The sequence below is a fragment of the Phalacrocorax carbo genome, chromosome 16, assembly GCF_963921805.1.
Source record: "Phalacrocorax carbo chromosome 16, bPhaCar2.1, whole genome shotgun sequence".
NCBI classification, from domain to species: domain Eukaryota; kingdom Metazoa; phylum Chordata; class Aves; order Suliformes; family Phalacrocoracidae; genus Phalacrocorax; species Phalacrocorax carbo.
In genome coordinates, this window is record NC_087528.1 from 12,389,604 (window position 1) to 12,415,583 (window position 25,980).

At 50.4% G+C, this 25,980-nt stretch overlaps 1 protein-coding gene across 3 annotated transcripts in view; it reads left to right on the forward strand.

Moving 5' to 3' along the window:
• The first annotated feature begins 15,351 nt into the window (after positions 1 to 15,351).
• MYH10 (myosin heavy chain 10) overlaps positions 15,352 to 25,980 on the forward strand; it is a 108,089-nt gene continuing 97,460 nt past the window's right edge. For 2 of the 3 annotated variants that reach the window (XM_064467311.1, XM_064467313.1), the window contains exons 1-2: positions 15,352 to 15,459; positions 18,083 to 18,460. In XM_064467311.1, coding sequence (XP_064323381.1) covers positions 18,116 to 18,460 — 345 coding nt within the window. In that variant the 5' untranslated portion in view covers positions 15,352 to 15,459; positions 18,083 to 18,115. Of the gene's footprint in view, positions 15,460 to 16,247; positions 16,266 to 18,082; positions 18,461 to 25,980 lie in introns of those variants that run through there. The other variant, XM_064467312.1, reaches the window with a different exon arrangement.

A 25,980-nucleotide genomic window follows, 5' to 3' on the forward strand; every position in this document is an offset into this window, starting at 1 on the left:
TCAAGGTGGGGGCTGCCCACCTGGGAGCCCAGTCCCCAGGGCCAGGTGTGCACTGGGGCCGCATCTCAAGGAAGGCTTTTGGGGGCAGGAGAAGGGGCTGTGGACAGTAAAAGGCACCACAAACACCCGGTCCTGGGCAAGGGCATCAGCTGGGATGCTTCTGAGGCTGGGCAGAGCTGAGCCTGCCCGCAGGCAGCACTTCGGGCAAACCCTGTCCCCCCCCGGTCCGAGCTGTCTCCCAGCCTGTTCAGGGCCGTTGGCCATTTGCAGAGAGCCCGCACAGGGCTTTACGGGGCTGCCGGCAGGCAGTGGTGGCAACGGTGAGGTGCGAAGCTGCACCTGCTCCTCCTTCTCACGCGCTCCTCCGCTCCCGTGCAGCGGCTGCGCGTCTCCTGGGTGGGTCTTGTACAGAACCGCTGGGTCTGCGCATCGACACCCCCTCCTCCTCGCCTGCGACCCTCCAGCACATCCTCAGCAAGGATCGTCCCCCAGCAGGTCAGGGGAAGCGGAGCTGCAGGCAGGGCTGCCTGCGTTGCCAGCGCAGGGGCGGCTGCTCAGGCTTGCCAAGCGCCGTTTATCTCCAGCAGCTCCCTCAAAGGCGAAGCGATGCCGGGCTGATAGGAAACCGCTGAGCAAGCAGGGGCAGGGCGCGGGGCAGGTAACGCCGCGCCGTGACTCAGCCCTGGGCTCAATCCCATTGATTTCCCACCCAGGCAGCCCAGCTGAGCGCAGGGCAGCTACTCCTGAATTGGGATAAGGGTAGGACTCGGCCGTGCAGTCCCGTCCCGGGGATGAAATGCAGTTTGGCTCCCATGCCAACGGGGTGGCCTTCCCCACTGCCACCGCTTGTACCACTCCGCATCCTCCACGGCCCACGGGCGCTGAGCCAGCAGGGAGCCGCCGGCCCCTCTCCTGCCCGCGCCAGGACTGGAGCTGAACCACACTGTAAAACACACACATGGGTATCCGCCTTTAAGGGCCTTTCAGGTTTCTACCCTCTACCCACTTGCCCTGCAGTTATTATCAGGAACCACAACTTCAAGCAACGGAGGCCAGATTTTCAGCTGGTGTAAAGCGACATCCCTCAGAGCCACCTCCGGAGCTGCGCTGCTTTATACCCGCTCACCACGTGGCCCCTCGACTGGTACTTCTGGCGGGCAGAAGAGCTCTGCACCACAGCTCAGCAGCTTGGAAATATTTAAGGGACTTCTTCAGCGCTGGGAAGGAAAGAGCTGAAGGCTGGGAGTCGGTCTGGCAGGCGGCTGGGGAAAGGCACAGGCGATGCAGGATTGTCCTCCTGCCAAGCGGTTCCCAGAAGGCGCAGGCTGCCGACGTGGGAGAGCCCACAGCCATGGGACGAGAGGTCGCAGTGCTGGGTGGGGAGCTGAAGGATGCTTGGATGCATTTCAGGTCTGCATCCCACCAAGCTGCAGAGCACACACGTGTGAGAGGGAGAGATTTCTGACTAAAGCCAGCCTTTTCAACGCTACCTCGGCCTGGGATATCAGATGAGTTCGAACAGAAATAGAGAGCCGACACTCTTGAGGCTGCTTTGGCAGGCGTAGCAAATATATACGTTACATGCAAAAATGGTATTAAGCTGGAGTTATGGGGAGCTCAGATATCAGTAGTTTGGAGTGAATAATATTACAAGGTCATTGCTATTAACCTAAACCCAAATGTTATAAATCCAGGAAATTCAGAGCTGAGGTTAACCGTCAGGGAATTTTAGGCACGTCAGGAATGCAGAGATCAGGCACAAAACACCTGTAGCGAAACCAGGGAGGGGAGAAATGAAACACATCTTTAAAAGCGGGTTGCATCTAATCCAGCCACAACGGGTGTATCGTTCCTCTGTGTCACTGTGGAGCAGAGAAAGCATCTCCAGCAAAGCAGAGAAGGGGGGGATATGATGGTGAATTAACAAATACATTTGCACACAGCTCCTGTGCATGGTTTTGTGTGGTCCAGCCTGCCCGCACATGTTCCTCCCACTACACATGCAGGTTTTGGTTATTCTTAAGCAGGAGTGAGGATGTTGTAGAGAACCAGAGACCCAGGGGACTGAAGAAGAGATGAAATATTACACTTTGCGCCTATGAAGGAAAAGGCTGAAAATGTAAACAACTTGTCTGAGCTGGCAGAGAGCGGAGGTGGATGCTCTGGGTCACGGAGTGGCCAGAGCGGCAGCGGGAGGACCACCCTGATGGATCAAACCACGTGGCTTCAGACCAGCCAGATCCGTGCCCTTTTCCACACACTTTTCAGCCAGGGATGCTGCCCGGCACGGGGACAAGTGTTTCTGCCACAGGGACGCATTTGGTTGCAGCAGCGTTGACAAAGTGGGGACCGGCCCGGTAGAAGCCAGCAGGAACTGGGGCCAGGCAGCCCGTGTTGGAGAGACTGGAGAAGCAGGACGGGGCTGGCCGGACGCAGGAGCTGCCGCCGGGACGCAGCCATGGGCCCTGCACTCACGGGGCAGAGGGTGCATGTGGGCTTGCAGCCAGGCTTACGTCCAGCCTCCAGGAGCATGGGGCAAGCAATCAGGTTGGGGTGGGAAAGCGAGGCTCTGCTGCTGGACTTCTGCTGAGCTGCTTATTGGGGGGGATTAGGAACTCGCATCAGTACCCCCAGCAGTGATGCCAGGAGCAAAGGGCTCTGTCCAGACCGAAGATGCGACATCAGCCCTCTCAGAAGGGCAGCTCCCCAACGGCAGTGGGGAAGCGCCAGCCAGCAGCGCGCTTGCAAAGGGGCTTTGCTCAAGGACACCAGCCCGCTTCCAGCTGTCACCTGCTGTTGGCATCCAGTCGCTGCATCCCAGAAAGCCTTCGGACTTGCAGTTAATCCCTGGTGACAGTTCGCTCCCTGGATGTACAAGTGTTAACCCCTCTGGTGCTGGTGGCACTGTGCTGGCTCAGCAGGTGGGTGGGTGCAGAAGGGTTAAGTCGGCAGAGCCACAGTTAATCAGATTGGAATCCAGTTTAATAGCAGGTTGCCTGTGATCCTTGATGCCTGCTCTTACAAAGTGATGGAAAATGACAAATATTTACCCCTGCTCTGGCAGCAGCCCTTTATCTTCCCACACCGTCATCAGGCTTTTCCAGCCCGCTTTTGGGAGGGAAGAGTGTAAGCAGATACTATATAAGGGTAAAAGCTGGTTTGGGCAGCTGTCAGCTTTTGCATTTGCAGCATTCCTGGGAGGAGAGGCGGGGGGAGGAGGTGTGAGACACCAAGGTATCTCATGGACACCCAGGTGCTGCCAAACAGGCTTCCTGGGGTCCCCACTGCCTGGGAGGAGGAGGTGCCTGGTCCAGGGAGAACAGCAGCATGGGCACCTTCGCTGGGGCACAAAAACAAGGGAATTACGTGCTTGCCTGCTTAGGGAGATATGCATGGACGCTGTGTTAGGTGTGGGATAACCTGCAGCTACCCCTGAGCTAAGGAAAGTTTTTCTCGCTGTTGCGCAGAGATGTGGAGCAGCGAATTGTGTGGCTGCATTGCCCTCACACCCCCCGCACCGGCTGCGCTGGCAGCACGCGGGCAGGCAGGGAAAAATGCCTTCGGGAAGGCACAGGCAGGGGAAAGCAAGGCAGGCAAGAGCTGCAGCAGCCACACAAGTGTGTGCTGCTTCAGATACAGTGACATTGTGACCGTCTTTACGCCCCATCTCCCGGAGCCCCGTGATTGCCAGTGCATCCCAGCCCCTGTGGTGCTGAGCCGGGGAGCCCTGATTTCGAGGCGGGGGCCAAGCGGGAACTGAGAGTGCTGCCATTCCCCAGGTCTCCCAGAAATCAGCCTGCTTTCTCCCCAGCTGCCCAAAACTCAGGTGGTTGAGGGGCCATGCTCTGACGCCTCTGCAAAGCAGCTGCCCTCCACCCTGCTCCTGGCGCTGCTTGCTGGGGACACGGATGGGTGCAGTGAGCTGCCGTGCTGCTGACGGAGGCTCTCCGGGGCAGCCAGTCAGGCTGGGTTATACCAATCCCACACGTGCAGCCCAGGCAGGGGGTGTCCAAGCAGACCTAGCTTGGGGGGCTGCTGGAAACCCCTCTTCTGCAGCACTTTTAGCTGCCTCCTTTGAAAAACCTGGGCTGGGAGCATGGAGCTGTGAAACCATCTTCTGCAGAATAGGACCTGCCCAGCCACAGCCAGTTTGTGGCTAAGCCAGGCTTTCCAGAAAAGGGTTGTTTCCCCCCTCAAAAAACCCAGAAGAAATACACAAGAGGATTTGAAATCTCTTCCTCCACCAGATGCCTTCAAGTAAGCACATTTTTAAATATCGGAAATAAATATATTGCATTCTGCCTCCCAGGCTTCGAGGGGTCCTTTGGCTACGAGAGAGCTCATCAGCCTTCCGCCGTGTATGGATTACCTTGCTACTGTGGGTTGCAGTATTACCCTGAAAGGTTTCGTCTCCCAGACATCCTGCAATATCTTAACTCCCGACAAGCACTGCCTTTCTTTCCTCCTCAGCGCTTGGGGTTTGGGCAGCTGCCAGCGTCCTCTTTAAACGTTACCAGAAGGGCTGGCAAGAGTTCAGCCCTAACTCATTACAGGTCCCGCGTACGTTCGGCCAGGGGTGAGGGCTGGCCTCTTTTGGGACCCTGACAGAAAATTAAAATTGAGATGGGAGGAGGGAGAGGAAAGAGCCCTATGGAAAAATAAAATTCCTGACAAGGATGTGTATATTAAAACCCCACATCGGCTGCATCTCCTGTTGCAAATCGATAGCCCCGTCCCCTGCAGCATGGATTGCCACCGTTGAAAACAGCTCCGGTAATTGCACGGACGTGCTGATGACATGGTTATACCATGTGTGCTCAAGCTCGAGACGGTGGGGGCTTTACGCACCCTGAAATAGTGGCTTTGCTCCCCCCCCCGGGCAACCCCATCCCCCCCCAGCTAATGCACTAGAGCTAAGAGTGTCCCCTGGGTGTGGTGGCCCCGGTATTTGTCACTGGCGACTCCTCATTTCCCTGCTGCATGGCTGAAATTAGGGGATTTCCTTCAACTTGAAGAGCTGCTCACCTCTTCTGTTTCATCTCCTTTGGAGTTCTTTGGCCATGCAAAGCCATCACTGCTCAGCACTGTTTAAACACAGCCCCCGTATGAGCACTCCCCCTCTACGCTTATATCCACGTGATTTTACATTGAAATATCCCTTGAAAATTACAACTAAGAAATAATAAATAAATAAACTGATGACAAAACTTTGAGCTACTAAAAGAGACAAGGGTTCATTTCAGCCTTTTTAAATCCCAGGGTGTAAATACACACGGAGGAAGGAAGTCTCTGTTAAATATTCAGCACCAAGATCCTTCAGCCAAGGTGGGGGAGGCTGCAGTGGCTGCATCTTCAGATCACCTTATGTTCATTTGCTAGATAAGTTCATTAAACTGATGCAACTGGGCTATGTGGACTCTCTTCAGTCAGGTTGCGGATGGTGAAGGTGGTTGCAACCGCTCCTGCGCTGATATGTGAACACCTGCACCAGGAGCTGCACCTGATTAACTGAACCCAACAGGGTTCATACTTCAGCAAGGGGAGACCTTCCTACGGTGCCTTCCAGCAAAGTCAAAGACGACCAAGGTTGACATCCAGGATAATTAATAGCCTGGTTGTTTGTTTATAAACAACCTTTTCAGATGCTCAGACCAATCTCATCCATCTTAAACACATGAGAAAAGGCACAAGTCCAATTGCAAACAAAATCATTGACTCATTTGCAAATCACCTTTATCTTCATCCTAAAGCTCTACTGAGCATCGTCACTCTGGTGCTCAGCCCTCCTCTGTGTCTGTGAGCTGGGAGCAATTACTGAGGAGTAATTAGTTAGTCCTAAGTTTGTCCCTGGTTTTTCCATGCCCCTGACATGGGCTGCGCTCACACCAAGGTGGGAAACAGGAACGCTGCCTGCATGGGAGCAGAGTATTGATCACGGGAAGGGGGCGATGATCAGAGGAACAGTGAGGTGACCATGGGAACAGGGTAATGCTCATGAGAGTGGAGAGATCACAGAATCCCAGACTGGCAGGGGTTGGAAGGGCCCTCTGGAGCTCACCCCGTCCCACCCCTGCGTGAGCAGGCACACCCAGAGCAGGGGCACAGGGCCGCGTCCAGGCGGGGGGTGAATGTCTCCAGGGAAGGGACCCCACAGCCTCTCTGGGCAGCCTGTGCCCCTGCTCTGGCACCCGCACGGGAAAGGAGTTTTTCCTCATATTCAGGTGGAACTTGCTGTGCTCCAACTCGTGCCCATCGCCCCTTGGCCTGTTGGAAGTATCCTGCTTACCCTGATGCTCTGCCCTTTCAGCCCCTGATGTCACACAGTAGGAGCAGTATTCTTGTACTTCTGGGAGCCATTTTTGTGGTACCCAAGAGCTTCAACTTCTGCGTGGTGGTTGTCTCCCACCCTTCCCGTGCAGCACCCACATTTTCCACCCACAGAGCTCAGAACAGCACCATTCACGGGTTGTGAACAAGCAATGGACGTATTTTTAAAAGTCACCCCATGGCTGAGTTGTCCCTGTTGGGATCGGCGAGTCCCTTCTGCGCTCTGCTCCAGCCCTTTGCAGATGCTGAGATTGCCTGCGGGGAGTAGGGGAGGCTGAAACCTTCCCCACCCAGCCTGGGCACGCTGCTTCAGGTCCCTGCCTGCCAGCTGGGGACACCTTCACCACGTCGTCCCTCTGCCCCATCGTTCCTTGGGGGCCACGGCTTGGGGACAAGATACACCAGCACAGCATGGTGCCTGGAGGGCACTAGATGCTGCTGGTGGGATCCCAGTACTCAGGCCAGCACCAGTGCCACAAATGCGTGAGCCCCCTGACCTGAACGGGGATTTGCAAGCTTGTTTTCTCTTTGGCATCGAGGAAAGCATTGACGACCATAGGACAACGGAGCTGGGCTCCACAGCGCTCATGTGCCATGTGGGCTGTGCCAGGGGTTAACTGCTCCTCACCCTGCTCACCCTTACCCACCCGAGGGAGTTTGTTTACCGGGACAGAGCAGAAATTAAGCCCCCATCCCCCCTCCCCAGCCCAGGGAAGGGGTTGGCACATGAGTTACAAACTCAACGATCAGCTGATAGCTGAGTATTGGCTTGCTAATTAAACTAGCAGGGTTCAGTCAATCATTAAATTGGACTGTATTAAATGGAATTAGATGGTGGCTGTGGGCTAACACCCCAGGGCGAGCCCAGCTGCCAGGGCCCTGGTGGGCACTCCCTGCGCAGTGTACCCCGGCATGCTGCGGTGTGGGTGTGATAGGAGGATCACTGGCTGCTTCCCCTCACAGAAACATCCCCCAGGAATAATTTACCTCCCATCCCATACGCACTGACTCTGCTGCTGGGTTTTCAGGGGAAAGGGTTTCTCCAGCTGGCTCTTAACCAGTGTCAGGAAGCTGGTGTCCATGAGGCCTGACCTTCCTGCTTTGGGTCAAAGATAAATAGCCACGGAGGAGGCTTCTGAAGACCAACCGGCTCCTTAGAATGTAATACAATAAAACAAGCTATGTGCGATAGCTGATAAGGGGAGGAGACCACCCTCCTCCCTTCTGGGCATACTTTCATGCCCCTTGCACAGAGGCGAACTGGACTAGGGCAAAGATCCTTCATGCCTGTGAGACCAAGAAGCGATGTAAAGGGTGAGCCGCAGCAGAAGAGACATACCCTACACTCACTGAGTCTGTCACAGTCTCTGCTGGACACAGGAGGGTGACAGCGGCTGGGACACGTTCCTCTGCCCCTGCCTCTCTGCTGGCCTGAGCTGGGAAGCGACTGGGACATGCCCGAGGCAGGCAGCAGGTCCAGCCTGGACTGTACCTCCCGTTCCACAGCAGAAGCTGTGTTTTGTACCCTGGGAGAAACACTTGTACAACCGTGGTGAAAACCTCCAGGCAAAAACCTCGAGGCCAACCTTATGGGACAGAAAAGCCACCAATGAGCCCCAGAGCCGTGGCTGAAACGTGGCCGTGCTGGAGCTGCTGAGCGGGATGAGCAGCTCCCCAGCCTGCCAGGCTCAGACACGCTCATGCCCTGGTGTTTGGGCCCACTGATGGGCAACTGGACGGGCTCCCGCCGGCCCGACTGGCAAGAGTTATTTATTCAAAGACCAGAGAGGGGCTGTGGTGCCAGGCTCTCATGAGCAGGCAGCAGCTATAAAAAGCCCCACAATTGCCTTCCAAGCTGGTGATTCAATAACAAAATGCAAAAGTAATATTAAAGCTGCCTGCTGTGCCAACTGCTGGCTGTCTGCAGCAATAAAAATGCCGTAAATCAGCTCCAATTAAAGACTGCACAGAGTCTAACAGGAGGTTACAGCTGAAGACAGGAAAATCCCCGGTACGCTGAAATCGCTGGGGCAAACCCTGCACACCGTTGCTTGCCACTTGCAGGGGACTGGAAATGTTTGGAGGGTGCAGTGCTGCAGCCTGGCCTTGCAGATGCTCACTTTTGAAGTATGGGAGGCTTTTACAGGATTAGGAGAGCTGGCAGTACCTGTGCCCCGTGTTCAAACACGAGGCAGGGCTCGGGAATGCTTTTCTGTGGTTTTCTAAGCAGACACAAGCTCTCGGGGTCAGGTCTGAAGAAACAGAAGTTGCTGCTAGCCCTGAGACTGCTGGCAATCTGGTGGGACCTGCTGGTGCGCTTGGGCATGTCCGTGCCTTCCTCAGGTGGACCCTGAGGAGCTTACACCTTCTCGCAAGGCAGGGAGACATCCCAATTGCATTGTTTGTCTTTAAAAAGGGGCGCCAGGCTCCCAAGGCACTCAAGCAACACCAACTCTCTGCTCTTGGTGGAAGGTTTCTCCCCTGAGGTCTGTTGGATGCCATCCTCAGCTCGTTTTTGGCCATTTGCTCCTCAGAGCGGGCCCTGAAGGGTTTTTCTCCTCCATGGCACATTAGGGCGTCCAAAGAGCCCCCAAGGGCAGGTGGGAGGCAAGCGTGCTGAGCTGGGATGCGCAAGGACAGGTTTGGTTTCCAGCACGGGTCCCATCCCGTTCCCGCAGCACGGCCCGTGGGCTGTGGGATGCCTGGGGCAGCCCTGGCCCAAGTGTCCCCTCAGTGCTCAGCATCGCCCCGACCCTGGCAGGGCCCCGGCACATCCCCCAGCCCTGCAGGGAATGGCCAGCTCTACTGTGCCTTTGCTCCTTGGCCAAGGGGCACAGCCAGAGCTTCCACTGAGGGCGCTGGATATGCACTGGTGGAAACTTTTCAGCACTGTTTCTTCTTTGCTGATCCTTTAATTGGGTGAAAACCAGATGGTTTTAATTAAATCTCTGCCAGAAAGGAGCTATTGGTCTCGGATGGAGGTTCTAGCCCAAGAGGAACATTGGGTGGAGCATCACCCACATGAAGAAAGGCTGAGCGACTTGCTTTGGGGTCCAATATGTTGATCATACAGAAAATTGTTTTTTAAAACATAGCTTGCTATCTTAGAGAAGCCATTTTGAAAATACAAAATGATCTCTGGAGAAAATGGTTTTAAACTAAAGTAATGGTTTTAATGGTAATGGTTTTAAACTAATGGATGGTAGATTTAGACTCAATATAAGGAAAAATGTTTTTACAATGAGGGTGGTGAGATACTGGCCCAGTTGCCCAGCGAGGTGGTCGATGCCCCGTCCCTGGAAACATCCAAGGCCAGGCTGGATGGGGCTCTGAGCAAACTGACCTGGTTAAGCATGTCCCTGCTCGCTGCAGGAGGTTGGACTTGATGGCCTCTAAAGGTCCCTCCCAACCTTCTATGATTCTAGGAAGGATTTGGCCCTTCAGCCTGGCCAAGGGCCACTGTGGGGCACCAAGAAATGGGCTGCCCCCTGCCCACTCCCCAGCCACCACAAGAGCTCAGCACTCCCACTCTGGGGCGTTGGTGCAGTGAGCTTTTTCAGAGGCAGCCCCTCCAGCACACGGCCAGCCCAAACCCTGGACCGTGGAGGGGACCAGTGTTCCTTGGCATCGCTTTTGTATACAACAAATCTGAAAAAACACCCTGCTGGGTTTGCCCAGCTATAAACGGGGTATTTATTTCAAATCAGAAAACATTCTGTGATCCCTGGAAGTGTGGGCAGAGGGGGACAGGAAGGAAAACGATGGGATAAATAGGGTTTCCAGCCAGGGTGGGTGCTGTACTGATGGACGAGCCCTGCCTACAGGCCATGGAGATGGGGCATGAAAGAGCAGGCTACAAATAAATGCCACATCTGAAATGTGAGGAGGGGAACCTTTCTCATCGGGAGAGGCATGTGTGACGTGCTCATCCTGCTGGCATCCAAGCACCTAATCTTGCAGTTGTGCTGAGTAAAGGCCGGTTCTGGACGAGGCAGAGATCCCCTGGGAAATGTGCCCTTTGCAAGTGGCTCCACCGGAAACCTCCACTGTTACCTTTCATTTTTGTTTTAAGTCTGCAAAATCCTACCTAGGTTGAACTAGATGATCTTCTGAGGTCCAGTCCAGCCTGAATTACCCTCTGATCCTACGGTGCCTAAGAAATCTTTTTTTCTGGCCTTTCTACTATATAATGGATAAATCCTTTTCCCTCCAAAACAGTACTGGCAAGCTAGAAGTGCTTCTGCAATGTGAATTGGTGTAACTGGGGTGAGAATTCGGCCCGGTGACTTGCAAGCTCCCAGCCAGCCAGAAGTAAAAGGGCAGTTCCCCAAACCTGCCGCACGCGGTTTTCCCGAGGATGATTTCCGATCTCAGGGTGTGGTGAGCGAGGCGGGGGAGGACAGATCTCGCAGACAAGTTCCTGCTTCGAGGGGGAAAGGAAGGTTCAGATTTCTGGCTGAATGAGCCCTCCTTTTCCTTGAGGGAAGAAAAATGCATGCCAAAGCCTTGCGCGGAGGGAGGAAGGCATGGTTGCAAAAATCCTGCTCTACCTTCCCAGCCTCTGCTCCTTCCCAGCGTGATGGATGGAGGAAGGGGGAAGGAGGAGAAAAAGCAAGGAGCGGGTAAGCACAGGTCCCTGTGCGAGTCTGGATCTCGCTCCCAGCGTGATTGCAGCAGCATGATCTGAGATGGATCTCATGCCAGGTCCTCCGCTTCAGCCCGTCATGTACGAAGAGGCTTGAGATTTTCTACAGAGTTTGTTGGCTTCCAGCACAACCTGTTAGCAAACGGCTGCGTGGTTGTCGGAGGCTTGCTTGGAGTGAACACGTCTTTCTCTCTGCTGCTCAGATCTTGACTCATTTGCTGCAGAGGTGGCTATTTTTGCTGATCTGACATCAGGTTCACAGCAGCCTGTCCGACCAACTATTGTGCAACCCCTTTTGTGAGTAAGAAGCAGACTTTCCATTCCTGATTTAGCTAACTTTTTAAACTATCCAGGACTAAAATATATGATGGGTGAGACAATGAAGCTCATATTTGGTGCTGATCCTGCACGGCGCCCTGGAGAACACCTCCTGTTTCAGAACGTTTCCTATTGACATATGAGATAAAATAAACGGCGCGGTCCTGGAGGACAGCATGCTTCAAGAAATAAGTGTAACCTCATCTTACTGTAATTTATTACATCTCAGAAAGCTTTGAAACTCAAGCATTAAGCATGAGGCTTGAATTTCCAATTCCTTTCAAGCTTCTCCCATAGAAATGTTTATTATAAAGTAATTTTATTGTGGAATAATTTTTCTTTTATTCCTACACTTCTCTGTGTTTTGATCCCATGCCACAAAGCAGCCAGGTTTTACATGAGCAATACTGCCTTTTCCTCGCACCTTCCTTCTGAAGGTGTCAAAGCACATTATACATCAAACGTGATCTCACCTGTGAAACGGCAAACGGGCATAACCAAGTCTCTTCCCTTTGCAGGGTGAGCGAGGGCAGGGAAGGAAGGTGGCTGCCCAAAGCCACAGCGAGTCAGGATCTGAACTGGAAAACAATCCCCATGGATTTTATTCGTGTCCCCTTGTCACCGCTAAGCACAGACCATGTCTGTGCATATGGAACTCCTGCATTTCAATATTTAATTCTAAACCCTGGCTCAGTATCGTTCAGTACTTGAGAAAAAAATTGACCCAGAAAGATGTTAGACGTCCTGCTTTGCAGAGACGTGGGCCTCCTGGGGGAGGCCAGACCTGGGTCTGTAAGTCCTGGAGATGTGCCCAAAACCTGCCGCAGTCAGAAAGCAGGGAGGGAGGACGCCAGTCTCTGCAGGAAGCAAAGGTGTCAAATAATCAAGGAATGAGGGTTGTTTGGCTTATTTGTGGATGCTGGTAGGGACATGGAACGGAACACACAGCTGTTGGATGTCAGTTATGTGTTTTTCCCTTGCAGAAGCTCATTCTGCCCAGCAATGTCCACAGCAGACCAGGGATGGAGGCGCACATCGCCCAGTATGGACATTAGCTTTCCCATACGTGCCACCACTAGTAAGACCTCTAAATTAGAAATGAATGGAGCATTTTTTGCCTAAATCCTTCACATTGTTTTAAAAATCTCAAGCACTGCTTTAAGCCTAAGTGGTTCTTATTTACCTGCTTGGGTTCCAGCTCTGGCAACACCCACGGGATACACTTTGCCTTAAGCACAAGCATGCCCTAGTAGCAACGGTATCATTAGCCTTCTGTTTAAATGTAGGGAACCAATTTTAGGATTAGGGACCAGCTGAGTTTCTATTTCAAATAAAAATCCCTTACAAAAGATGTTTCTTTCTGTCCTTTCCAGTCTCCTGGGGAAGATAAAAAGATCGTCTTTCCCTCCATGGGTTAAAGACATTCAGTGGATTTGGGGAATTCCTTCCTAACACTGGCCTGGATAAAAATAATTGCGTGATAAAAATACTAACTCAGTGCTATAACCCTGACATGCTCCACGTGGCATCTACGGGATCCTCAAAGATTTTCCAGGGAAATCATTTTCTAAATGAAACTAAAGTCTTCAGCCAGCTTGTCTCTAGAATGACGTTTTCTGTGTGATATTTCTGTTTTTCTTTTAAAAGACACTGAATGCCTAAAAATGGCAGTTTTGTGACTGAAGCCCAAAGCAGCATGACATGGAGGTGCTGACCTGGGGCGTGAGGGTGTCGGGGTTTGGGTGCTGCACCGTCCCGAGGCCAGAGCCGCGCCGAGGGGTGACCGTAACTGCAGCAGGATGCTGCTCCCTGGGCATGTGGTTTTTCCAAAAGAAGGAAAATGCTCAGCAGGCTGCTCTGTCGCAAAGGCCTGGTGCTGCCGAGGGGCTGGCATCGTTCCGTTGACGCCGGACGAGCATCTCGTGGAGACCTGTTGGCTGAGTGAGGAAAAACTGTAAATCCTGGGAGATGCAGCACGCTGGATACCTGTATTTAAGGAACCCAAAGTCCACGTGGTGTTGGCCTCACTCTGCTGCCTACGGCAGCTTGCCACGCAGCTCAGCCGTCCCAGCCCCGGGAGTGGCAGTCCTTGCAAAGCGAAAAACAGCTGGGGAGTAACCAGTTCAGCCTTTTGGCTTTCATCTACCTGCGTTTGCGAGTCAACACCCTTATTTTTCAGTGAAACAGGATGTACGAGACCTCCCACTGAAATGGTAATTAAGAGGGAGACTTTCATATAAATCCAAGTGCCAGGAATTGCGCGTGAACTGATTTGTGTGCAGAGATGAGCAGAGACGACTGAATGATTTCCAGCTCCGTGCCAAGAGCCTGGCTCCCCATGGTTTGCCTTATTGCCTCCCTTTCTGAGCCGAGCAACCGGTCCAGAAACGCTAAGTTGTATTGAAATGGCAAATGCTGCTTTGAAACACTTCCATTTGTACAGGTAGTCCATAGAAAGTCCTGCTTCCTAAGCATGGGGGAAATGGGAGGCACCCTCACTCGTATCCCCAGGCGCTGCCTGACACCCCCAGCCCTTCCTGGGACCCCCGCTACAGCTTTGCCCCCCGCCAGGCTCCATGCTCCTTCCTGCCATTTCTCTCTGCTCCTCACTACGCTCATCGACTTGGGTCAGAAGGATCTGACACAGATTCCTTCCACCAAAACCGCTCTAATTCCTGAGCCACTCGCATTTGCATTCAGTCTGGGCAGAGAAACAAAACCCACAGCTCCGGCGATGGGAACCCTGGACGCTTTTAGCTACCCGATCACACGCAGGGCTGGAGCGAGCCATGGTTGCGGTGAGAGGTTGAACATACCACGAGTGATCCCTGACAAGCTTTCTGAGCCAGGGAGAGAAACACAGGAGAGATTCTGCAAAAAAAGAGAGAAGGCCATTGCCATGTTGAAGGTCCCTGTCTCGAATCCACAAGCAGCGGTGGCACCAGTGCACGAAGGCCGGCAGCCCCCCGAGGTGTAACGCCTGAAACCCACTCGGCACCGACTTTCAAAGCCCACGAGACTCTCACAGACGCTGCGAATGGCTTTTTTTCCCATGCTGCAGCCTCCTGCCTATCTGCCTCATCCAGAAAAGGTGCTGGCAAACGGGGGAGGGCTCCAAAAAGCCTCAGGATTATGTTTAAGGAAGGGGAAAATCGCAGATCTGAGCACGCGCTTGGCCAACGTGAGGCAGAGGAGGCCAGGGCTGCTCTGGTGGGCCGAAGGGCTGCCATGCAGGAGCAGGCTTTGCTGAGGGGGGATGCTGACCCCGCACGGGGATGCCGGACTGGATCACGGGGGCTGGGAGAGCACACCAGGCTTGCAGCGAGGGCTGGGTTTTTATTTTTAATCGTCAGGGTAATCGTCCCCGGGAGCAACGACCGAGGGCTGCGGTAGTTTCTAGAACTAGAAGTTCGGAAATGGGGTCTGGGTGGCTCTGCCGTCCCGCCCGCGGCTGTGGTGACCGCCGCCACCGCCGGGCAGCGCTGAGGGGGCTGAGGCGGCCCCGCGCCCCGCGGGCGGGCAGGGCCCGCGCCCAGCGCCCGCGGACGGGCTCCCCGTTATCTCTCCCGCCGGTGGGAGCCTGCCCCGGGGCCTGAAAATGTCTTTTATCGACCCAAAATCCAGGGGCGGCGCGGGGGGGGGGAGGGAGGGGAGTGTGGGTGGCTGAGGGGAAAGCGCGCGCCCGCCCCGCGCTGCAGCACCGCGCGCACCGCCCGCTGCAGCGCCGGGCACGCGCCGCGCCCCGCGCCGGGCGTGCTGCAGCGCGGGGCGGAGCCCGTCCCGACAGGCGTGGCGGGCGCCCAGTGAGAGGAGAGCTGCGTGCCGACGGGCGGGCGGGGCCTGCCAATGAGCGCTGAGGAGGCGGGGCGAAACGGAGAGGCGGGGTTTGGAGGGTAGCGTGTGGAGGTTGCTATGGCCGTGGCTGGAGAGCGGCCGCACCGCGGACCAATGGGCGAGCGCGCGGCGGCGGACGGACGTGGCCGTCGCCCAATGGGAGTACGGCGGTCGGCGGCAGCGGGGCGGGGCTGGCGGCGGCGGCGAGCGGGGGGCGGAGGGCTCGGTGTGGCGCTAAAGGAGCGCGGCGGGAGGGGGGCGGAGCGGCGCGGGTGCTGAGGAGCCGGGCGAGCGGGGCGAGCTCCGGGGCACGGCGGCGGCCGGGCGCTATACAGGTGAGGCAGCGGGGCCCGGCGGCGGCCCCCGGCTCCGCGGGGCGGAGGGGGGGAGTGGGCTCGGCGGGGGCGCGCGGCCGGGCCCGCCCGCGGTGGGGGTGGGGCGGGGGCGGCGGGCCCGGCACACAAAGACCCCCTTGTGCGGACCGCGCCGCCCGCCCGCGCCGCCGCGTCCCCCCCGCCGCATCGCTGAGGGGAAGGTGGCCATTTTCTCCCTCTCCCGCAGCCTCCGGGAGGGGCGGCGGCTGGGCGGGGGGCGCCGGGAGGGGAGGGGGCCCCGCCGGGCCGGGCGGCCCCGGCCGCCTCCTTTGTCCGCCGGGGCGGCGGCGGGGCCCGCGGCCCGGCGAGGGGGGCTCGGCGGCGCGAGGGCGGGCGGGCAGCATCAGCCCTGGGCGCTCGGGGGCGGCGCGGCTCCTGCGGCTCCTCGGGCTGCCCCTGTCCTTGAAAATGCCCGGGCTGCGCCGAGGGATGCCACTCCCCGCCGCCGCCGGGGCTCCCCGCGCCCCCCTTTTGTGTAGCGGAGCGGAACGGGGAGCATGCGGAAGGGTTTTTTCTGGTTTGGGTTTTTTTTTTCCTTTTTTTTTTCCTTTTTCCCACTAGTCGCTTTTTGGGAGTGCTGGATTCCTGCATGATAAATGTGCTCATTTGTGTATTTCATTTGAATGCTATTGTTAACAGAGGAGCTTGGGTAGAGTAAGCTGCAACTTGCTTTGCTTCTGCAGAGGGTCTTTTATGATGGGCCCTGTGGAATCAAAAGCCGAAGCGGAGAAATGACCCTGACACTGGCTGTGATCCCCCGATGATAGGTGTGTTCCTCAGGAACTGGTATAAACTCAGTCCATGCATTCATCTGAGTCTTCAGCCTTTAATCCCCCTGGGGAACAATACCGATGAGTTTTGTCATACGAGTTTTATCTGACCTTTAGGTTTTACTACATCTTGATGCACACAGCTGAGAGAGCTTATCGTAAATGCGTTTGGCTGCCTGTCACACTTGGCCAGGGAGCTTGCAGGGGCCTGACACCGAGGTGCACTTGCACACGGGGGCAGCGATGGTGTTCCAGGTCTCTTTTGGCACTTCAGCTGGGTTGTGGCACAGCGGAGACGAACAGCTATCAGAATGGGGATTGAAGGCTCGGATATTAAATTTGTGGGCTTCTTGAGCTAACTGTAGCATACGTTGACTAATTTATTTGTTCTCCTGGCTGAGGAGTCCAGCTATCACTTAAGGTGTCCCCTCAATGATTCCCTCTCACTTCACTGAATTTTTCTCTCAGAGGCTCTTCTAAAATACTTTAAATGTTGAGTCATCGCCTCTTGATTTGAATTAAGCAGTCAGTAGAAAACGGTCTGCTCCTCAAACCTCTGAAGGGTTCAATGACTTCATGCTTACTTTACATTAAAGTTGGGCAACGTAACAGATGTCCGTGCCGTAGATGGAGAGGCAACTATTGTATTTAATTACAAGTTCTTCTGAGGCTGGGTGTGTTGCAGGACCTCTTCCATCAGGGTGCATACAGTAGGACGAAAGATGACAAATGCAGTTTGCGAAACCTTCTTTGCTTTTGAAGCTAACCTTTAGGTTACCTGCTGGAAGAGGCTACCATTAGCTAATGCAGCATTCTTCAGCAGAAAAGATCTAGTGTGTGAAAAGACAAGATATTTAATGACCTGAGTACTGGGTGTCAGGCTTGACCTCGTTGCTCCTCAGGCAGTTACAGATGAAACTGCTAGCTCCAGGAATCCTGGATGAGACAGTATTATTAACTAGGGATGTGGTGGCCCCTCTTTGATAGAAGCAAATAGGTAAAATAAGCATGCAGGTGCTCTTGTCAGCAGTTTTTCTTTCCCCTTCAAATCACCTATGACTCTGTAGGAAAGTCTGACAGCAGTCCTTGCTACGTCTTGAGCCTCGAGGTAAACTTGAGATCTGGAGACATTTTTCTAGAATATGGTAATGTCAGCGCTCATGACTGAGGAAGCTGGCTGTAGAAATGCAGTGTCTTACGTTTTTCATGAAGAATATGAGCAAGGTTTAGCTAGCTTAATGGCTTGTAGAAGCCCCAAGTGTCTCAAGTTCGTGTCTGTAGTTGAAAATCCACATTTTGAAACATATTCTCGCTGCCTTCTGGTTACTGTAGTTAGCTATCCACTGAACATCTTTTATATTTTTGTATCTTTTTTACTGGTCAAGTGAAATTGAGTTTCCTGGCAAGCTTTTGTGAAATTTGCTGCTCTTCCTTATTTAAGGACAGAAGATGGATGCATATGTTTTTCTGCTTGTAGTTCTCACATAGATTGTGATATCTCTCCATAGTTGGTGCACAATTAAAAACAGTTTATATAGAGTTTGCTGTGCTGGGTCTGCGATTATACTTGACAGGTCACTTTAGCTTTTGTACAACAGTTGGTTTATTCAGAGGGCTGCTGTGTGAACAGGGGCGCTCAGTTGTATAGCAACTTCTTCAGACCATGGAAGAAATTAACATTGTTTCATCATCAAGAGAAGATACACGTATTAGTGATAGATCATTTAATTGATGTGCCGTAGCTCCATCTATTTGTTCACCAAGAATATGGTATGTTAAATACTCTTTGCCTTTTTTTCCTCTCTAATTTACAGGGTAACTGATAGTGGACACCTTCACTTCCTACAATGGCACAGAGATCTGGACAGGAAGATCCGGAGAGATACCTCTTTGTAGACAGGGCTGTAATCTACAACCCTGCCACCCAGGCTGATTGGACTGCTAAAAAGTTGGTCTGGATTCCTTCAGAGCGCCATGGTTTTGAGGCAGCCAGCATCAAGGAGGAAAAAGGGGATGAAGTGTTGGTCGAACTGGCAGAGAATGGAAAGAAGGCACTAGTCAATAAAGATGATATTCAGAAGATGAATCCTCCCAAGTTCTCGAAAGTGGAAGACATGGCAGAATTAACCTGTTTAAATGAAGCCTCTGTATTGCATAACTTAAAGGATCGGTATTACTCTGGGCTCATCTATGTAAGTACTAATTATTAGATTCATTGTGGGTGCTAATTCAGCCAAACTTATGATTCCCTTTCCTTTACTTACCTGAAATGTAGGAAGCAGGTCTTGACTTTGATCTCGATAGTCTAAATACTTTGTGTCCCTAGCATTTAGATTAGGCCAGGGTCATTTTTCCGCACTGTGTATAGGTCAAGAACTCTGTTGTCATAAAACAAATAATAAAAATTCTCCTGTGGAAATAATTCTGCAAGCATCTTTCAAAAATAGAATGCTAAATGGCAACTCTGGGTGCTTAGCTCATGCCGCTTGTTAGAGCGCTTGCCTCAGACATGCTTAACTGATACAGTGAATAGTATCAAATGGCTTGTTTGAGCTGACGAGAGATTACAAAACCTAACTTTGCTGAATTACTGTTGTTTAATTGCTCATATGAATAAGCCTATATCTTGCTTTAACTTGCTGCACGTTAAAAATGATAATGAGAGCCTATGCTATTATTTAAAAGCTGAAGTTGGAGAGTGCTAGGAATGCAAAATGTCTTTTTGGAATCTAATATCAACTTAGTGGGCCAGGAAAGAATGTGTTCAAGTGCTTAAAATAAACCAATAAGATAAAGCTTTCTTTTTTTCCAGTGGTCTTGAGGCACTAATTGGGAACATCTGGCTTATCACCCTCTTTCTATAGAGTTAGAAATCACAACGCCATTGATGCTGCTTTTGACCCCGTTCCCTCCTTGAACAATATTAAATGAGTGTCTGTGGCGTACAGTTAAGAGGAGCTCCTTGTCTCTTGGCAAACTGATTGCATAGTGACTTGTTGAGTCAGAGTGTCGTTAAGAGCTGCAAGTAGACTTTCTATCTTAAAAGAAACTGGAACATCTGCTTAAATGCTTGGCTCATTTTAATAAACACTTGTTCTAAAGCTTAAATCTATTTTGTTTAGTTCCGCTACTTAGTTGGCTCACTTTCCCTTCTGTCTAGGCATTCACGGGCTACCTTTTTTGCTTGGCCCTTGGTAATATTTAGACTTATTAAAAATCGTATGCAACTTCAAAATGTTCTTCGTGTTTGTGCTTCCTTGTCAGTTTCCTGTGTGGGTTTTTGGCTTTTACTTTTCCAAGGCCTTGCACCGAGACCCTTATGGCAGAGCTCAGCAAAAAGTACTTCTGGAATGATTCCTGCAAGCTTATAAGTAAACTAATTGCATAATTAGGAAGGACCGGATTGAAAATTAGAAGTAAACAAGTTGATAGGTCAAAAGTTTTCAGTGTATGTATCAATCATATGCTAGTTGTTAAGAAATTCATTGCAATTATTATAACCATGTTTCATTATGAAGGTTAAAAGCTGAAGGCATTAAAGGTCAAAGCAAGCTCTAGTCCAAGGACTCTGTAGAGTAAACATAGCCACAAGTGCTTCTGGAGGATGGTATTGAGAACCTGTCACTCTTCTATATACACAGATGATACAGGACTGTTACTTAGAGTTTTTTTAATTTGTCAGCCACCCAGCTTTGTGAAAGGCTGGCATATTGTATAGATGGAGTTAAGTGACATCCTACAGGTGACTTGCCTCTTTTTTTTTTTCCCTCTTGCTCCGCCTTCCCCAAAAGGTGTTTTCTGCTTTCATTCTTTAACTGTTGCAGCAGACTCTAAAACTTGGCTCCTGGCGCTGCGATGCTGCTGTCGCATTGGAGGATTACTGCATCGGTATATTACTAATGACCTCCCCTGCCCTCGAGCTGGAAGAATTTGGTTGGGATCAAGAAGCTAATGGGTCCGTTGGCCTTCACTGGAGGCCTGAGTTACAGGAACATTGCTGGAGGATGCTACTGTTACCAAGAATAATGTTGCTATGCAGCTGTAATAATGGCTTCTTGTTTGAAATTAAAACTTAGCTTATGTTTTGAAGGGAGGGGAAAAAGCAGTTGTGAGTGCTGTTAGGGCAGAGGCTGAGCACTGGCAAAGATTGACAGGCCACAGAGAGAAACTTCATCAAAAGCATGAGCTGGTGGGGTTTTTGGTACGGTTCTGGTAGGGATCTCTGCTGGGGATCCCTAAACTTCTTGAATGTGGCACTAGCCTTGCTCCTGCTGACAGCACAGCCTGGAGCCATCGCAGTACTGGCCTAACCTGCTGACGTTTGCTTGGCGTGAAGGAAAGAACCATGGTTAACTGAGCTGGTGAAGGGAATTATGGTGGTTTGGCCATGACAAGGGTCAGTTAAAGGTCTGTTTTGATTTCTAGATAGTGCTCTTGTAATAACCAAACAGAAATCGTACATTTTGGTGTTGGTCTCAAGTAGTTAAGATGGAGGTGGTGAGTCTGTTTTGGTGTCCTGTAATTCACAAGAGGCAGCATACAGTGTTGCCTTTCTAGGAAGTCGAAGATGAAAGGCTGTCAACTGAAGTAGATACATGTTTGCTTTCCATCCCTAGAAGGGAAGCAAACAAGCTGAGGGACTTGGTCAGGGGGTCTAGTCATCGGTCTATAATCTACCCCTTCAAGATGACACTGCTGGAGGAACAGTGAGGGCTGACTAAAGCGATGCCCCTCGGCATGACCTGGGCAGTGATGCTCATCTCAGCAAGAAGAATTTCAAGTAACATCTAAGTAGGGATGGTGAGGAATTTCTGGAACATCTAACATTTCTGATGTCTGCCAAGTGGCATGATCTTGGCCTCTCGGTTGCATTACTACTGTGCTCTGGGAGATGAACACAAATGGAGAATTTGGAAGACCCATGGCTTGTAAAAGCATGATGTCAGTCCTTGGAGCTGTCTTTATTTCTGGTCTGTTCATGACTGCACAGAAGATGAAAGGTAGCAGTTCTTGTACAGGTCCTGCTGGGAAGAGTGGTGGGAGTGTAAACTACAGCAATCCCAGTTTTGCTTTGGGAATGAAATAACTTCATTTCTTGCTCCACTTTTAACATCACCTGTTCCATTTCTTGACACAAAATTTATTTTGAGTATAACTGAAGAATATATTAAAATTCTTTCTCAGAGAAGCTGTACTATCTTTGCAGAGCCTTTTGAAGGACGCTATGCATATATATATTTTCACCCCTGAGCATGGGGTAAATCTACCATTATGACTTCTTGCACTTTTTTCCTTAACCCATCAATGACTAAGCATGATCCTGAAGAATCTGAGTCCCTGAGACAATCTCTGCTCACGTTTGAGGCCTGATTTTCATCAAGTGCAAGTGTTGGTTCTGTGAAGGTGCAGCCATCTGCAGCAGGGTTTTTCTCATTACTTCTACCTTTGGTAGGAGTTACCACTCTTCCATGTGTTTCATACCTGAATCTTTTCAAATTTTGTGCTTTTCTAGGGATCTCAACATTTCTTATGGTGGGGATGTATCACTTGAGTCACTAATACTCTAAATTGACCTCTCATGTCCTGCTGCAGCGGCAGCTTCTATTGGGTTTTGGTTACCTTACATGCTTGTTAACTGTCAATTCTTCAGCTTCATATAAAACTTTCCTGTTCTGCCTGCCCTGCTTTAGAGTGGCCAGCTTTAAAACTAGCATCAGTCTGTATTTAGTAATATCCTTCATAGCTGTAGATCAGAAACTGGAGGTAGCTCATTTTAAGGGTATCCAGGAAGAATACCCAGAGGTGTAGAAAGTCCTTTTGATGTTTGGAATAGACATGGATTTGCTCAGACTGGTTTTGTGGTGGTTCCTGAATATCCTTATAGCACGATGAACTGAGTTTCAGATATCATTCTGGGGACATTGCTTTAAGAAAGGAGTCTAGTTGTCAGAGGTTTTGGGTCACCATGGTCTGCAGCCTGCATGAAGAAATATCTTTATTTTTATAAGACCTGCATGTGAAATGCCACTGTGAAGGCTTCTGTATATCTGCCACTACTATTTTGGTTTCTGCTTATGTCACGTCAGCAAAATATGGTTTTATGGGGAGGGAATCTTTGAAATGGCCAATGAAATGGAGACATCCACTGAAAAGAGTAGATATTAGGGGTCCATCAGCCTTGTATGCTGCAAAGTTCCCAAGACCACAGTTGCTTTAGTACTTTGTGATAAGCTGTGATGGGCAAGATTTCTGCTCTAGTAATTCTCTTTGTCACTGCTTCATGAAGTCTGGGGTTTCTCATGAACCCTCTTCCATACTCTTTGTGGTCCAATATGGTATCTGAACATAGGAAATCATTGACTTCAATTTTTAAACTGCTCTGCTGATAGCTGTAAGGTTCAGGTGCAGTTTTGTTTGTGACATCAGTTTGCCTTTGGGAGTGTGTGTGAAGCCCAGCTAGAGAAGTAACTTCGGCTGTTGAGCTATAGGTGTCTCCTTCAGCTGGAGTCCTGGGAAAGGGAGACGCTTGAAATAGGTCTCTGGTTTTGGTGGGACAGGATGGGTGTCGTGGGGGTGATACACAAGGCAGAGGATTTAGTCTGAAAATAAAGTGCTGGGGGAACAGATGCCGTACTTGACAGTATGGAGGGGAGAGATACTTGGGTGCTTTGATGGAGAGCTACGGCTCAGGTCTGAAAGCTGTAAAGGAGTTTCTGGTGTAGGAAGAAGTGTGTTCTCCAACTTGATCTCTTTGCCCTTCAACAGCGTATTAGCTCAGCTTATATATAGGCATGTCAGTTATGTTCAAAATTAGGCTTCTACTCAAAGTTTACTACCCAAATTGACTCATAGGGCTGATCGGAAGGAAAGAACTGTGTCAGTATTTCTTTTGAAGTGTTTAAGTTGTTTTTTACCATTTTGTTTTCTCTGTACCTGGAAGAGAGTGGCTAGTTAGTGTGCAGTTTGAGTCCTTTTCTTTCACTTCAGAGCAAGATGATTTGTGTCTTTTGAAGTCTGAATGTAAATTTTGAGATACACTATACTATTCTAGAACTGCAAAAAGCAAAGTAGTCAGGAAGGTTCCTGATCACTCTAAGGAATGTTTCAGTGCTTTGTGAGGCAGCATTCTGGATATTATTTTCTTATTACTTTGAATTTCTTTTAGTATATTAAAAGCATTTCAGTTAATCAAAATACATCTAGCTGCATAGATTGGAAATGTAAATACCTCATTTCTACTTAAATGGAAAGCAACTTGTTCTTGATATTGCAGACACTGGCTGGAATTGGAATGAATAAGCTAATGACTGTTAAGACTTTCAAGTCAGGGCTAGGTGACACTTTTTCCAGCCATTTAAAGCTCTGCTTTTGTGTCAGTGCTTAGTTTGATGACAAAGACCCTTCCATTTCCCTTTTAAGGCATATTTAAAATGTTTATATGTTCCTACATACTGCATTGATGAATAACAAAACACAACTGTATGCTCATCTTGTTAACAGAAATATTATAACCCCAATGGGTTTCTCCCTAAGTGCACTAGCAAACACTAACAGAATGGATCCTGTAGAGGTTTGACACACCTTACTGATGTTCCAGAAAAGTGTTACATCTGAGTTGCAGATGGCTGTGCTTTATTGGCCTGACTGGTAAGGGCAGACTAATATCAGAGATGTTCCTGGATAAATAGTATGTTGTCTGTTCAATGGGTCTTTGAATGTTCAAATTTATCTTTTATAGCTGAAAAAAGGTATTGTCAGAAGTTCCCATTCCCATACCCAGTGCAGTAAGATGGAATGAAAGAATTGCTCACTCAAACATAGGGTGTAACTAAGCTACAGTAAAAACTAGGATATTAAAAATCCATTGGGCTTTATAAATATCTATTTAAAAAAATGTTGGCGTTGCCACATCTGTTCTAGTCCCAGTTCTCCTGGAGGAAGTCCGTTGCCCACAGCTGATTACGTGTAGGTTACTTGTACCCCCATAAATCATTGCAATTACTACTTAACTGCTTCCTGACCTCATTCAGTCAAAAGGATTAAAATTAATAGAATTTCTCAAACGCTTGACTTCTATTAACCCATGTCAATATCCAGATGGCCTCTTGCTTTGGTGTGACTGTCCATGGGATGTTCCCTGGTCCTGTCGGTTGCTGGTGAGCCCCTGACCTACGCTTGGGTGCTCACCTAGAACGTTCCAGGTGGGGACACATGGCATAAGATGTCTGCATGCTGTGGGTTAGGTCAAATTAGAGGTGACTGGTTTTGCTGTTCCTTGAGGAAGGACAAAAAGATGGTGAAGCACCCTTGAGGAGGGTGAGATTCAACTTCAGAGTCCTCCAAACTCTAATGAACTGTGCGTTATCTTCCCCACCCACTCCTCCACTTCTTTAGCAAAGACTTTTTCAAAAGGGTCGGAAACTGTTTATGTAAGGCTGAGAGCTCCTGGAACCTTGCTGCAAATTATTGCTCTCTGTATATAGGCCTACTGGGTTTTCTTTCTACCGGTAAAGAAGAAAACATACTTACTATTGTGCAATTAAAAATACTTCAGCAGATATTTTCTGATAATTACAAGTATTACCTCTGTAATTGGTCTGCAGCCCTGTGCTGCTTTCCTTTTTTTAATGTATTTTCCATTTCATTGGGGCAGAAGAGGGGAAAGAATGAGAAATATGCTGTAGTCCTCAGTTCCAGAGCCTGCTGTGGGTGGAAGCTCTTACAAAACTGCACTTGAGCTGTCTATAAGCTGTTTCTTCTCTTAAGCTGCTGCCTCCTGTGAGGCCAGCGTGTAACCTAGAACAATCTGTGTTGTTATATAAGCTTCTGTGTTCTAATTGCTTTAACTTTCTTGCTGGTCCAGTTGGGAATGTTTCACATCAATACCAGTCTTCGATACTCAGTAAAAGAACCTCCTAAAAAAACTCCATTGAGTTTTTTTACTTAATTTCATCTTTTCTTTAACACAGTCCAGTCACTGGATCTAGTACCTAATATATGGCAGAAGAAATGCTGGGGTTCAAATTATAAGGGCTGCTTTGACACAAGAACTTGTTTTTAAATTATCTCTGATTTTTGGAAGATTCATAAATGTGATCAAGATGAGAGAGTTCTGTGTAGGGTTTTAATTTATTAGAAATGTCTGAGGGATTTAAGGGAGGTGAATCAATGCCCTCCCTGCCCTCGTGCAAGCAGAGGTATGAAAAACTGCATGTTCTTGTCAACTATTGTGTTTTTAGAAAAAAGGTAGCTTAGCAGCCTGAAAAGGTGCAATAATTTGGATTATGGACTCATGTTGAAGCGCTCAGCAGAATGCAGTGTGCTGCACAGCAACCCTTCAAGCTGTATGCCTGCATCAGAGCTCACGGGAAGCCCGTTGGAAGCTGCCTGTAGAGCAGTCAAGCTCCAACATGCTGCTATACAGGAACCTTGAGAAAGGATATTAATACTTTTCTGGCCCTGGCACAACCTGCGATCATGTTTTACCTCTTAGCAGTTGCTGTGGCTGAAGCAGTCGTGCTGTCTGAGTGGCTGTGGCACAGAGCCTGTCTGTCTCAGCGGTGGTGAGCTGACTGAGCCGGAGCGTAACCTGCACTGCTGATCTAATGTTGGGCTTTCTGTCTTTAAACATGTAACCCGAAGGCTATAAATGTGAAAATACAGTACTAGTGCACCTCCTCTCTTCAGTGCTAGCTGTAGAGAACATCCATAG